This window comes from Pelodiscus sinensis, chromosome 1, assembly GCF_049634645.1.
Source record: "Pelodiscus sinensis isolate JC-2024 chromosome 1, ASM4963464v1, whole genome shotgun sequence".
NCBI lineage: Eukaryota > Metazoa > Chordata > Testudines > Trionychidae > Pelodiscus > Pelodiscus sinensis.
In genome coordinates this window covers 235,997,241-236,010,110 of record NC_134711.1, presented here as the reverse complement: position 1 = coordinate 236,010,110, position 12,870 = coordinate 235,997,241, and the positions used below count along the sequence as shown (strand labels likewise).

General features: G+C 41.2%; 1 protein-coding gene across 5 annotated transcripts in view; it reads right to left on the bottom strand.

The window, feature by feature from the left end:
• SH3RF3 (SH3 domain containing ring finger 3) overlaps positions 1-12,870 on the bottom strand; it is a 394,619-nt gene that overhangs the window by 33,119 nt on the left and 348,630 nt on the right. For 4 of the 5 annotated variants that reach the window (XM_075918083.1, XM_075918106.1, XM_075918115.1 and 1 more), the window contains one exon: positions 11,342-11,676. In XM_075918083.1, coding sequence (XP_075774198.1) covers positions 11,342-11,676 — 335 coding nt within the window. The remainder of the gene's footprint in view (positions 1-11,341; positions 11,677-12,870) is intronic. The other variant, XM_075918091.1, reaches the window with a different exon arrangement.

Below are 12,870 nucleotides of genomic sequence, written 5' to 3'. Positions count from 1 at the left end.
GACCATACAGCTGACGAAGTGGGTCTTTGCCCACGAAAGCTTATGCTCCAATAAATCTGTTAGTCTTTAAGGTGCCACAGGATTGCTTGTGTTTAGACACCACATGTTCAGGGAAACAAAAATATCAAGAGTGCCCCTGGAGTGAGGTTGCCAAAATGATAACTCAGGGCTCGCTAACCCTACTGTTATCACAAAATTAAAAATAAACAGAAAAATGTACACTGGCGTTCCTGTTGTTGTAACTTGGCAATGCCCTCAGATTCCATGATGAAGCCAGAGGAATGGTGCAGAGATCTGAAGCCACATTTCATAATATGCTGTTACAAGACTGATGTTTACCTTCTGGCAGAAAGTGCGTGTTCAGTCAATTTGTATAATTCTTTTAGCAGTGTTTATGTAGACGTTTTATAGTTATTCCTGATGCTTAATCCTTATATTATAAATTACTGCAGAGGACACCAGGAAAAATCTGTATGTGAACCATGGTCACTGAAAAGCAGATTGCAAGCAATTTTGACAGAGAAGCAATACATTCAGAAACCAAATGTATCTGAGTACATCTGTTGTGGCATCTGTAGTACTTGCTATTCATCAATGACCACCCAGTCCCAACACAACTCAATGTGTGAGGTAGCAGTATGTTCTGCACTTGGAATTCATGTATCTGGAATATACCAGGCTGGGCAAGAGAGGGCTTTGCCACATTATGATGTGTGCGTCACAGATCAGAAAGCAAAGGGAAAGGCCAAAAAAACAGATGCAGAGTTTCTACTGCATTCGTTTATCTCTGTGAGGGAATTGTGATAAACAGTCTTTACAATTAGAAGCTACATTCAGCCCACATCATCATCATCATCATCATCTCAGGGAGGCAAGGAAGTATGTGTCCGGGTCTGTGGCAGACCTACACCAGTGCCTGGGACATGGGCAGGCTCACCTGGGGATCAGCATGATGTTCAGGAATCAGAAACTAACAGGCACGTCTAATGTCAGAACCTATGTCTCAGATTCCAAAAGTAGGAGTCATGGTCAGACAGAAAACAGGAGCCAAAGTAAATGGTCAGCGGTGAGTTGGAAGCCAAAGAGCCATAGACTAGATTCTGAGATGGAACAGTCAGAAACCAGGGCATCAGGGTTCGGGGCATTGAGGTGAGAGCAGGAGCCAGGAATAGTGCAATGTCAAAGTCAGGAACTGGCAGTCAAGTAACATAAAACAGGGTCTGTAGCAGCAGCAAGCCAGGATCCACAGTGCTGCACAGACAACTTCCTAGGTTTCTTTCTGGCTCATATAAGTGACCTTGGCCCAATCAGACACTCCAGAGCTCCTCCACTAAGGCTGCTGAGGAGCAGTACCCTATAGTGGAGGATAAGATCTTAGGGCTTCCAATTTTCCAGTCCCTAGCAGAACCGCTGGGCATTGATGTGGATGCAGCAGTGGCCTTCATGCCCCTGGGAACTGGTTCAGAATCAGTGGGTACTCACAGTGATCTGCATCTGTGCAGGTCGGCTGAGGAAGGGAGTGCTGAGCACAGAGGGTGGACCTGGGAATCTGGATAAGTGGGATATAATGGAAAACAGGATCAATGAAAGGGCTGGGGCTGCTCGTCTCTCATGCTAGCTGGGTGTGCTGCGTGACTCTGCTGAATACGGCGATGTGAATGTCCCTTTGCATGGGAGAGAAGAGTATTTGATTGACATCACTCTTCTGCCACTTACCTTCCTGCTTCGGAGCTGCCACCCCACTTTATCCTAGAAAAGATGAATGGAGCTGAGAACGGATCAGTAAAGTGGACAGACCACACCTGAAGGGAAACAGGTGGCCTAAGTAACCCCAGATCAATGATGGAACCCAGAGGAGAAGGAGCAGGCAGGGCTAGTACAAAGCCTAGAAGTTGGTAGCAAAAAGGGATAGCAGAAGAGGGCTGGGCTGCAGTGTGGAAGGCTGCAGTCACTCTCAGGGCATTAGAGAGTAAATGAAGGAAACCCAGAGAGAGAGAGAGAGGTATATATAGAGAGAGTAGAAGCCCTGGAACCAGGCCCTTGAAGGAAGGAAGTGTTTACCCAGAAGGCTGAAGAGTGGAAGCCTGAGAGAGGCAGAACAGGAAACATCCCAGAGAAACAGCAACATAAAGGGGCATTGCAGAGCTTGCCTGCTGCTCAAAGAGTCCCTGAGCTGGAAACCTGAGAAGGGTGGGCCTGGGTTCCCCTATCTGCCACAGGGGAGGTGGTACAGTCAGAACAGTGGATCTGAAGGATGGTTTATCCTATAGGACTCTGATATCCCAAAAGTGGGGTTGGGAGGAGAGAAAGGGAGAAGAGAATGATCTAGTCAGAGAGCCAAGTCACAAATAGAGAGCACCCCCATACCATGAAAAGAGATCACTCTGAAGCACTAAGATAAGCTGTGGGTATACAAATGAGCAACAGAAGGGGACGTTGGACCCCTAAGTAGTCAGGAGGAGGCACCCTAGTGGTGAGTATAGAAAACTGGATCTGTTTTTCTATACAGATGAGTTCCTCCTCTTGCCCATATGATGCTTGCTTTTGCAACAATTTTACACGGTTCACTCATATTTAGCTTGTGATCTACTATGACCATGTGGGTCATAGTAGATCACAAGCTAAATATGAGTGAACTGGGTCACTTCTTCATAAATTATCTGGAGAAAGGGGTAAGCAGTGAGGTGGTAAAGTTTGCGGATGATACTAAACTGTTAAGATTGTCAAGACAGAAGCAGACTGTGAAGAACTTAAAAAAGATCTCACCAAACTGAGTAACTGGGCAACAAAATGGCAAATGAAATTTAATGTGGATAAGTGTAAAGTAATGCACGTTGGAAAAAATAACCCCAATTATACGTACAGTATGATGGGGGCTAATTTGGCTATGACAAATCAGGAAGGGATAGAAAATAAGACACAGAATATCTTTCTGCCCCTGTATAAAACTATGGTATGCCCACATCTTGAATACTGTGTACAGATGTGGTCTCCTCACCTCAAAAAAGATATTTTGGCCTTAGAAAGGGTTCAGAAAAGGGCAACTAAAATGATTAGGGGTTTGGAACGGGTCCCATATGAAGAGAGGCTAAAGTGACTGGGACTTTTCAGTTTAGAAAAGAGGAGACTGAGGGGGGATATGATAGAGGTATATAAAATCATGAGTGGTGTGGAGAGGCAAATAAAGAAAAGTTATTTATTAGTTCCTATAATAGAAGAACTAGAGGACACCAAATGAAATTAATGGGTAGCAGGTTTAAAACTAATAAAAGAAAGTTCTTCTTCACACAGCGCGTTGTCAACCTGTGGAACTCCTTGCCAGAGGAGGCTGTGAAGGCTAAGACTATAACAGAGTTTAAAGAGAAGCTAGATAATTTCATGGAGGTTAGGTCCATAAAAGGCTTTTAGCCAGGGGATAGAAATGGTGTCCCTGGCCTCTGTTTGTCAGAGGCTGGAGAAGGATGGCAGGAGACAAATTGCTTGATCATTGTCTTCGGTCCACCCCCTCTGGGGAACACGGTGCTGGCCACTGTCGGTAGACAGGCTACTGGGCTAGATGGACCTTTGGTCTGACCCAGTACGGCCATTTTTATGTTCTTATGTTATGTTCTTATGGGTCAATTTCTGCAGTATTCCTTACTACGCATTCATTTTCTATTTTGTATGTGTGCAACTGATTGTTCCTTCATAAGTGGAGTATTGAATTTTATCCTATTTATTTCAGGCCATTTCTCCAGTTTGTCCAGATCATTTTGAATTTCAATTTTATCTTCCAAAACACTTTCAACTCATCCCAGCCTGATTTTATCTACAAACTATATAAGTATACTCTCTATGCCTTTATCTAAAACATGAAAATATTGAACAGAACTCGACCCAGATCCTGTGGGACTCCACTTGATATGCCCTTCCAGCATGACTATGAACCAACAATACCATCTGGGAATGTTTTTCCAATCAGTTCTGCATTCACCTTATAGTAGCTCCATCTAGGTTGCATTTTCCTAGTTTGTTTATGAGAAGGTCATGCAAGACAATATCAATAGCCTTACAAAAGTCAAGATAAACCACATCTACTGCTTCCCCCACATCCACAAGGCTTGTTATGCTGTCAAAGAAAACTATTAGCTTGATTTGACATAATTGGCTTCTGACAAATCCATGATGACTGTTACTTATCACCTTATATCATCTTGTTTGAAAATTGATTGCTTAATTTTATTTGCTCCATCATCTTTTCTGGTACAGAAGTTGGTCTATAATTCCCTTCGTTGTTCTTGTTTTCCTTTTTATAAACTGGCACTATATTTTCCCTTTTATAGTCTTCTAGAATCTCTCCCAGATTCCATGATTTTTCAAAGATAATCGCTAATGGCTCAGATATCTTCTCAGTCAGATCCTGGAGTATTCTAGGATGTATTTTATCAGGCCTTGGTGACCTGAAGACATCTAACTTGTCTAAGTAATTTTAACTTCTTCTGTCACTATTTTATCTTCTGAACCTATCTCATTTTCACTGGCATTCACTATGTTAGGCATCCAATTGCTACTATCCCTTTTGGGGAAAGCTAAAACAAAAAGGTCATTTAGCACTTCTGCCATTTCCACATTTCCTGTCATTGTTCTGCTCCTCCTCCCCCAAGTCTTCTTTTTGCTTCTAATTTATTTGTAGAATATTAAAATGTTTTCTTGTTATTCTATAGGTCTCTAGCTAGTGTAATCTCATTTTTTGCCTTGGCCTTTGTAATTTTATCCATACATGCTTGCATTACTTGTTTATATTCACCCTTTATAATTTGACCTAGTTTCTACTTTTTGTAGGTCTCTTTTGAATTTCAGATCATTGAAGATCTCTTGGTAAAGCCAGGGTGGTCTTTTGTCATACTTCCTAACTTACTGACACAGCAGGTTAATTTGATCTTGTGCTCTTAATAATGTCTTTTTGATAAACTGCCAACTCTCTCAAACTGGTTTTCCCTTTAGACTTGCTTCCCATGAGATCTTACCTACCAGCTCCCTGAGTCTGCCTTTTTAAAATCCATTATCTTTATTATATTGTTTTCCTTCCTACTACTCCTTAGAATCATGAACTCTATCCTTTCATTATCACTGTCACCTAAGCTGCCTTCCACTTTCAATTCTCAACCAGTTCCTCCTTATTTATCAAAATTAAATCTACAACAGCCTCTCCTCAATAGCTTTCTCTACCTTCTGAAATAAAATTATTGCCTCCAATATATCATAAGAACTTATTGGACAATCTCTGTGTGCCCTGCTGTATTGTTTTCCAACAGATGTCTGAATAGTTAAATTCCCCCATCATTAGCAAGTTCTGTGCTTCGGATGACTTTATTAATTGTTTTTTTTAATAAAAGAAACCCTCATCCAACTCTTCTTCCTGTTTTGGTGGTCTGTAGTAGGTTTTTATCATATCGTCCCCCTTTTTTTACCCCTAATTTATTTCCATCTTAACCTCAGTCAAAGTGTATATATTTTTAATATGTGAGGCATCACCATCTCCCTTTTTTCCCCTACCTGTCCTTCTTGCAAATTCTGACCCTAAATTTTTTCACATAACACGCACAGTACTTCATCTTTTTCTTTCCAACACTCCCTTGTGTGCTCTTGTCATTTGTTAGTTCTTTGGTTTTCCCCAAGCAGAGCTAAGGATTTAGTAAACAACACAAGCCCTATTCACCATAATGTTATTCCTCTCTAGGTGCCAGCAGAATGCTATGTCTTGGCATTCACATAGTCTCATCTTGAAACCAAAGCTTTTTCCATTCACAGTTTCTTTGGCTTCATCTCCCCCTTATAGTTATTTCATGGTGGGAAATGACTTCGATATTCTACAAGGCTGTGTCCAGACTGGCATGATTTTGCGGAAATACTTTTAGCGATAAAGTTTATCTGTTAAAAGTATTTCCGCAAAAGAGCATCTAGATTGGCACGGATGCTTTTGCGCAAAAGCAGCATCCATACCCAGTATAGATGCGCTTTTGCGCAAGAAAGCTCCAATGGCCATTTTAGCCTTTGGGCTTTCTTGCGCAAAAAATTAAGGTGCCTCTCTACACTGGCCCTCTTGCGCAAGTATTCTTGTGCAAGAGGGCTTATCCCTGAGCGGGAGCGTCAAAGTATTTGCGCAAGAAGCACTGAATTCTTACATTAGAACATCAGTGCTCTTGCACAAAATTAAGCGGCCAGTGTAGACAGCTGGCAAGTTTTTGCCAGTCTAGATGCACCCCAAGAGTCTGAGATGTCAAATCTTTTTTACACCCTAATGTGGGATGAAAAGTCACTCTCTAAATTTCTTGAAAACCAATATTTCAAAAAAAATTTTTTGGGGGGGGAACAGATAAATCAAATAGTGTTTCAATATTTCTTTTTATATTTCTTAAATATTTTAATGTAAGTTAACTACAATTTCCAGAGTAATTTGAATAAAAAATGAAACATTTAATTTTTCAAAATGGGGACATTTCTACAATTTCAGAGCTGTTTAAAAAAAAATCAAACCAGGTTTGTATAAACCAACCCTTTCTGACATTACTGATAGTGACAAAACATTTTATTGGGAAGTACCAGAGCAGCCCTACTGATAGCAACAAAGTACAGCCTAGCAACATTAGCGATGATACTAGGAAGATTTCCCAGTGGATATACGAGGGATCCTCCAACAGCATTACAAGAAAAATTAGTTTTCAGAGGCTGCTTCATAGGAAAGTCAAGATTCAAAATTTCTGTGGGGAGTTTGAAAGCATTTCCTAACATAAAAAACATGAAGAAGAAAAAGAAATGTTGATCAATGGCACACTCCCTTTCACCTAAGCAAAAGAACCTTGGCTAGGCAAAAAGACAATCTATTTTCTTGTAAAGCAGAACTATGCTATGTTTTGATAGCTGGGCTTCATGGTTTTTGGCTGGATTGATCGCTAGCCTTAAAAAGTATTAATCAGTTGGTTGCCAGTATATGTTTGTCCTTTTGATTAAGTTTTAGTGATGGAGGAGAAGGCACTGGAGAGATTTTAAACCTAACTCTCTACCCCAAATTTGCACTCTGTGGCCTGAGCTCAGTTTCTGGTGAATCACTTGATGGTCACAAGATCAGCCATCTAAATCACTGAAAGCTGGAGATAATTTGCAGTGAATACAGCACACTTCATTGTATTGAAAAAAAAATGGATATTTCACAATACTTTAGCTTTTTATACTTGTGACACAAAACTCAACAGTGTTGCTACTTTTGTGTTCTGCATTCAGAGGAAATTGAACTGAAGTGTGGTGCTTTTTGGTAGTTTATTTTTTTTATTTTTGCCATGGTTTTTTTTTTATTCCAGTTTCTTCTCAGGTGAATGTTTTAAAGCAAAAAGAAATATTTGTATTACTTTGTATTACTTCATCTCTACTAAGATTATTGAATTCTACTTCCAAAAAATTGGTGTCCGTTCTATTTAAAGTGCTTAGCTTCTTTTATGTTTGTTTTCCCCACAGTGATTACCATTATTTTGGTCATTTAATATCTCATAAAGTTAGTGGGAGTTGAAGGTGCTCAGCACCTCAAGTTTCAGACTGATGCTATATTTTCTGAAAGAAGAATTCAATTTTTTAAGAATTTTTTTAGTAGAATTTCCATTTTTCACACAAGCTAACAATATGTGTAAAAGTGGAAAAACAGATATTAAAACGTAGTTATTGGGAACCCAGGGGGCTCTTAACCTTGTACGATCTGGTCCTTTATGCAGAATTTAGTACAATACTCTGAACATATCAATCTGGTGTTAAGTGTCACAGTTTCAACAGGCAAGCTGGATGAAGATTGTTACTCTGAAATAAGGAAAAAGACAATTTACTACAGTCTCTTATTTTACCACGCCAAATTTTTGAAGGGACTTCCATCCAGATTCCAAATCTGCATCTGTAACCTTGTGACCATAATTATTTTTGTGCTAAATAACCTGAATTTGTACAAGCAGGTGACACAGGTGAGGAAAAAAGACATCTATCCCCTCTGTTATCTACTCAATGTGTACATGTAAAACTGATCTCTTGTTACCTTAATGCAGGGTTACTCAACTTTGGAAGCCCTGGGGGCCACAATGATACTCACAGCACATGCTGAGGGCTGCAACTTAAGTGAGGTTGCATGTACATGCAAATATATATGCAAATATATGTAAATAGCTTATTTCACACTGACAGGCAGGAATACAAAGATTAAGCAGTAAACCATGGGGCTTGACCCAAATAAGGCCAGTGTGAGCCAGTCAGCACCTCTCAGGCACTGCCCACAATGCTAAGCAGCCAGCACTTCCCACAATGCCCCAGCACCTCCTCCCTGGAGGCTAGAAATACCGACACCCTGTACCCGTCTGTTCCGGCAAGCCTGTCCCCTTGCATCTTTGAATGCTCACCCTACCTGGGAGATGCCTCATCATTGTGAAATGTGTTCCGAAGGGAGGCCATGTTTAAAGAATCCCATGCATGGGCAGTGTGTTGAGCCCCAGTAAACCCATACCGCACCGTGGGCTGCAAACAAACAGGCTGTGGGCCGCTTGCAGCCCACACGTTGAGTAGCCCTACCTTAATGTAATCCCCACACCTAGAGCTGTACAGGCTCCTACACTATGGTCCAGAGGTCCCAGGTTTGAATCAGCCTGTCAGCAGTTACAAGTGGGGGTTCCTCTGGGGTCTTAACTAGGTCTCTGAAGCTTTAGATGTGCTTCTTTGGGTAGGGTAAGTATGTAACCCACACACTTAGCAGGTGTGGTTCAGTGTCCCATGTAGTGGCTCTGAGATCACTTACAGTGAGAGCTAAGAATGAGTGAGCTCTACAGCCTAAGCTGAACAGCAACTGGCTTTATAGCTCAAGCTATAGAGGTTCCTACACTAACCTCCAGAGACTACAGGTTTGGTACTGCCTCCAGGTGGTTACATTAACAGCAATATGATATGTTTCCCCACTGCTGTGATCTGCTTAACAGAGTTATGCAGCTCCTACATAGGTTCTAGGTCTAGGAACTCATTTTGTTGGTTCTATCCTATTTTAAAGCTGTAAACAGATTTTTTTTCTGTGCACTTAGACAAGTGTTTAATTTTGACTTGCCAATTTTCAAACGTATTTTGTACGTTCTAGCCGCTAACGCAAAGAAGAAGTATTAAAACTTACGACAAATTAACAGGCTGCTCACAAGAGCAATCACTTATTCTCAACTTTAGCAGATATGGTGGCAGACATTTATAGGAATTGAATCAAAATTTGCATCAAAAATGAAATAAGTGGATTTTACAGCAAGTTTAATTAGAGTGGTCAAACCACTCAGTGTGACTTGCTTGATTTGATTAATGTAAGAAGGAGCATATTTAATGAGAAATTCATTCATTCATTCAATAAGTGGCTTTATCAGAGGTGCTAAACAAAGAGAGAGAGAGTGTGTGTGGGTGTTTGTCAAAAAGAAGTTATGATACAAGCAATTGGCTGAGGTGGAACTAAAAACTGTGCTATAACTGCATGGTCTCAGCTTCATTTTAACAACTGAATATAGAGAACACTCATGCTGATTGAAGAGATAGGGTTCTTGATTTAAAAATGACAACACAGATCTTTAGTTTCATTCCCTCACTGAGATCTTCCTCATTCTTTCAAATGGGGGCAGTGGCAAGGGGACTCAGAAAGTTTACTGGGGATCAGATTGAGTTACAGATCAAGTTATTAGCTAGCTAGTACTTAATTAGATAGGGTAACTGAAGAAATTCTCTACCATAAATTGAAGCCATTTGCATTTACTTCTATTTTTCATTGTCTTCCCTCTGGGAGACACTGTTCAAATCACTAGAAAGGGATTTGTTTGGACATCCCCTCCACCCCCGGAATGGTCATGCTTTATTTTTGAAGCAGAATAGTGTTTACCTATGAAATTTCACATCCAGGGCAGAATTTGATGCCCTTCTTTTTGTAGTTGAAAGACAACAGGAGGATGCTCAAGAAAGAGGATTAAGAAGATTTTAAACTCGCATGCCTCCTCTTTGTGAAACTAGTATTTATCTGTGAACCTGAGCATATCTCATATTTACCAAATTTCCTTCAGCACACTCAGGAGATCTCTAAACATAGTATTATTGTGCACACAGTAAATATTTGTCCTATGCAGGTCTGTCACTATGGAACGACTTAGTGAATTTAGAAAAAAAATTGCAAATCCAGGAGAAAGCTTAACTCCTAACCTCTCATGCTGTTCAAACACAAGCTGTAGCTTGCTTCCAGGCAGAATTTACCAGTAGGCTCTGCTATGTCCCATGAACAACTCTCAGCGTTGATATATGGGAACTGTTTGCAAAGGGTAAACTCTGGTGAAAGCAAAATATTTGTTGAGTCTAAAAAGCTGAGAATGCTTAAAGCCCTGGCTTTCATTAGCAACGTGTTTAAGGTGCAGACATTGAAATATTGTTTCCAGTGCTGACTCCTACAAGCTTAAATCTACAATGTATCAATCACATACTGCAATGAGTCATATTTAATCCAGTTCTTTGTTTCACTGAACCATGGCAATGCAATTTTCTGAAAGAAATGGAGATGTTTACAGAACTGTTAAGAGCTCCTACTCCTACCATTTACAAGTCACAGTGTTCTATTATGCTTCCGTCACCAGCCACCCAGATGTGCACCTCATAAAACTTCTTCCATATAATTAGGCAGATTGTTTCTGACTTGGCCCCCTGGTTGTGAAGCTGGAGACACTCTAATAATGTCTTTCTAGGCTGTTTCAAATTTGTAAGACTCAGACCCCGACCACGTAAGATGCCAGAAGGCAGAAATGTAAAAGATTAACAGCGAAATTCACGTCTTATGTGCAAGTGGATCATGCTACAGTATAACCAGCGAACAGATTTAAAAAGTATGCAAATCATTGTAACTATGGATGCCCAGCGGGTACATGATGAAATACGGTTTCTGCCTCCCATAGAAAACCTGGTGAGTTAAAGCATCTCTTGATGGTTAGCCTTTGCTTCCTTTATATTTAAATGTAGGAATGGAAGATTTTTAACACCTATAGAGGATTATTTACATATCCTTTTCTATGACAGTCAGTTAGGAAAAACCTTAGTCTATAAATGCAGACAAGATGCAGGCCCAGCAACCTTTTTAAACATGAGAGTTTGGCAGATAAATCAGGGGGAAGATCACCTCTCTCCCCCCACACACAAGAGGCATTAATCAAAAATATATGGTTTTAACAAAGATGTTCGGTAGAAACTGAAGAAGAAAATAAGTCAGAAATTATTCAAGATTTTCAGAAAGGCTTGCTGCTTCCCCACTGCTAAACCACACCAGAGATGTGATTACCTTTTCATTCTTCCTCTCCTCTGCTTTGCAGGAGGTGTTGGTTGGGCTGGCAGTCACCAAACTACTGATTGGCCCATTTCCTACCTCCCCATTCAAGTTGGCCGCGCTGACATTTGGAGGAGTAATGGCTGCTGCTGCTGAAGTGAGGGGAATGACGGGCCTGGCACACTGGGCTCCGGGAATCACTTGGGCAGGGGCCTGGTGGACATGTTGTGGAGAAGCCATGGAGTGTGGTCTGACTGCAGTGGCTGGGAGCCGGGATGGGGAGCTCTGGGTTCTCAGTGGTGAGACGGTTGCCGTGGGCCGCTCCGGGACCTGAGCAGAGGAGTGTGCTGCTGAAGAATAACAAAGCAAAGAATTCAACTTGTAAGTGCTGATACAGGCCAAAGCAACAGTCAATTTTATTTTACTTGATGATAAACACATTTTACTGCTTAGTGTTTGACTTGTCCACAGGAGAGGCAAAAGTCTGTCATAACATCAGAATGGATTGTACTGGAAGTAGAGCAGGGTGCGATTTTTCATCCAACCCCCTTTTTCGTTGTTGTTGAAAAATGCAGATTCAGGTCAATCAAAACATTTATGCAAATTTGTGTCATCTTTGGCAAGTTCTTTCAGTCAAAGAAAAGGTGTCAGTGTAAAATTCCATTTAATCAGTTAACCAGTTAAATGTTATGTTGAACCACTTAAAGGAGGGTGGGCAGGGGCATAGTGTGGCAGGCCTGACCCTTTCACCATAGGCGGGGGCTGCTCCAGCCACCCCGGGCAAGGCTTCACAGACATGAGAAGGAGTGGTGCTGTCCGATTCCCTTGAACCTAACAGCTCCATGTGTAGAGCACTCACAGGAGAGACCGACTCGCATTCCCCATCTGGAGCAGGGACTTGAACTCAGAGGAATGGCTTAACCACCAGCCTACTGGCTATTCTGATGTAGTTTTCTCTCAATGTATGCTGGTGAAGCTGTTCCACTTTGTATAAAAGACCTGAATAGTCAGACTCCAGACTGAGAACATGAGAGTGACTTTGCAGCTTATGTCCAGTGTACTTACCTGGGAAGGGGGGCAGTCAGGTTCCAGTCCCTGTTTCAATAGAAATTGTAAGTATTTTACATAAAGTGGAACAGCTTCAAGAGAGAGAAAAAGGGACCTGCCATAGAATAACCTATCGGTGGCTAGGGCGCTCACATGAGTGTGGAGAGATCTGGATTCACATCTCCATTCCACAGAGGGGATTCCACCTAGGTCTCCTGTCTCCCACCTCCTAAGTGGGTGCCCTAGCCTTTGGGCTTTCAGGTATAAGAGTGCTTGTGGGGACAAAGGGAGACAAAAAGTGTGGGAATAACTGCCAGAAATGCGGTGTTTTGGTTAAACAGATTTTTTTCTCCAATGTTTCAGAAAATCTCTAATTCACATGGCTCTAACTGAAAGTCCTTTCCTAATATGAAACACACTGTTTTTAAAATAAAACCCCACATTTCCCAGCACATCTTGTAAACAGTACTGAGTGTACTGCTGACTTCTACAATCAT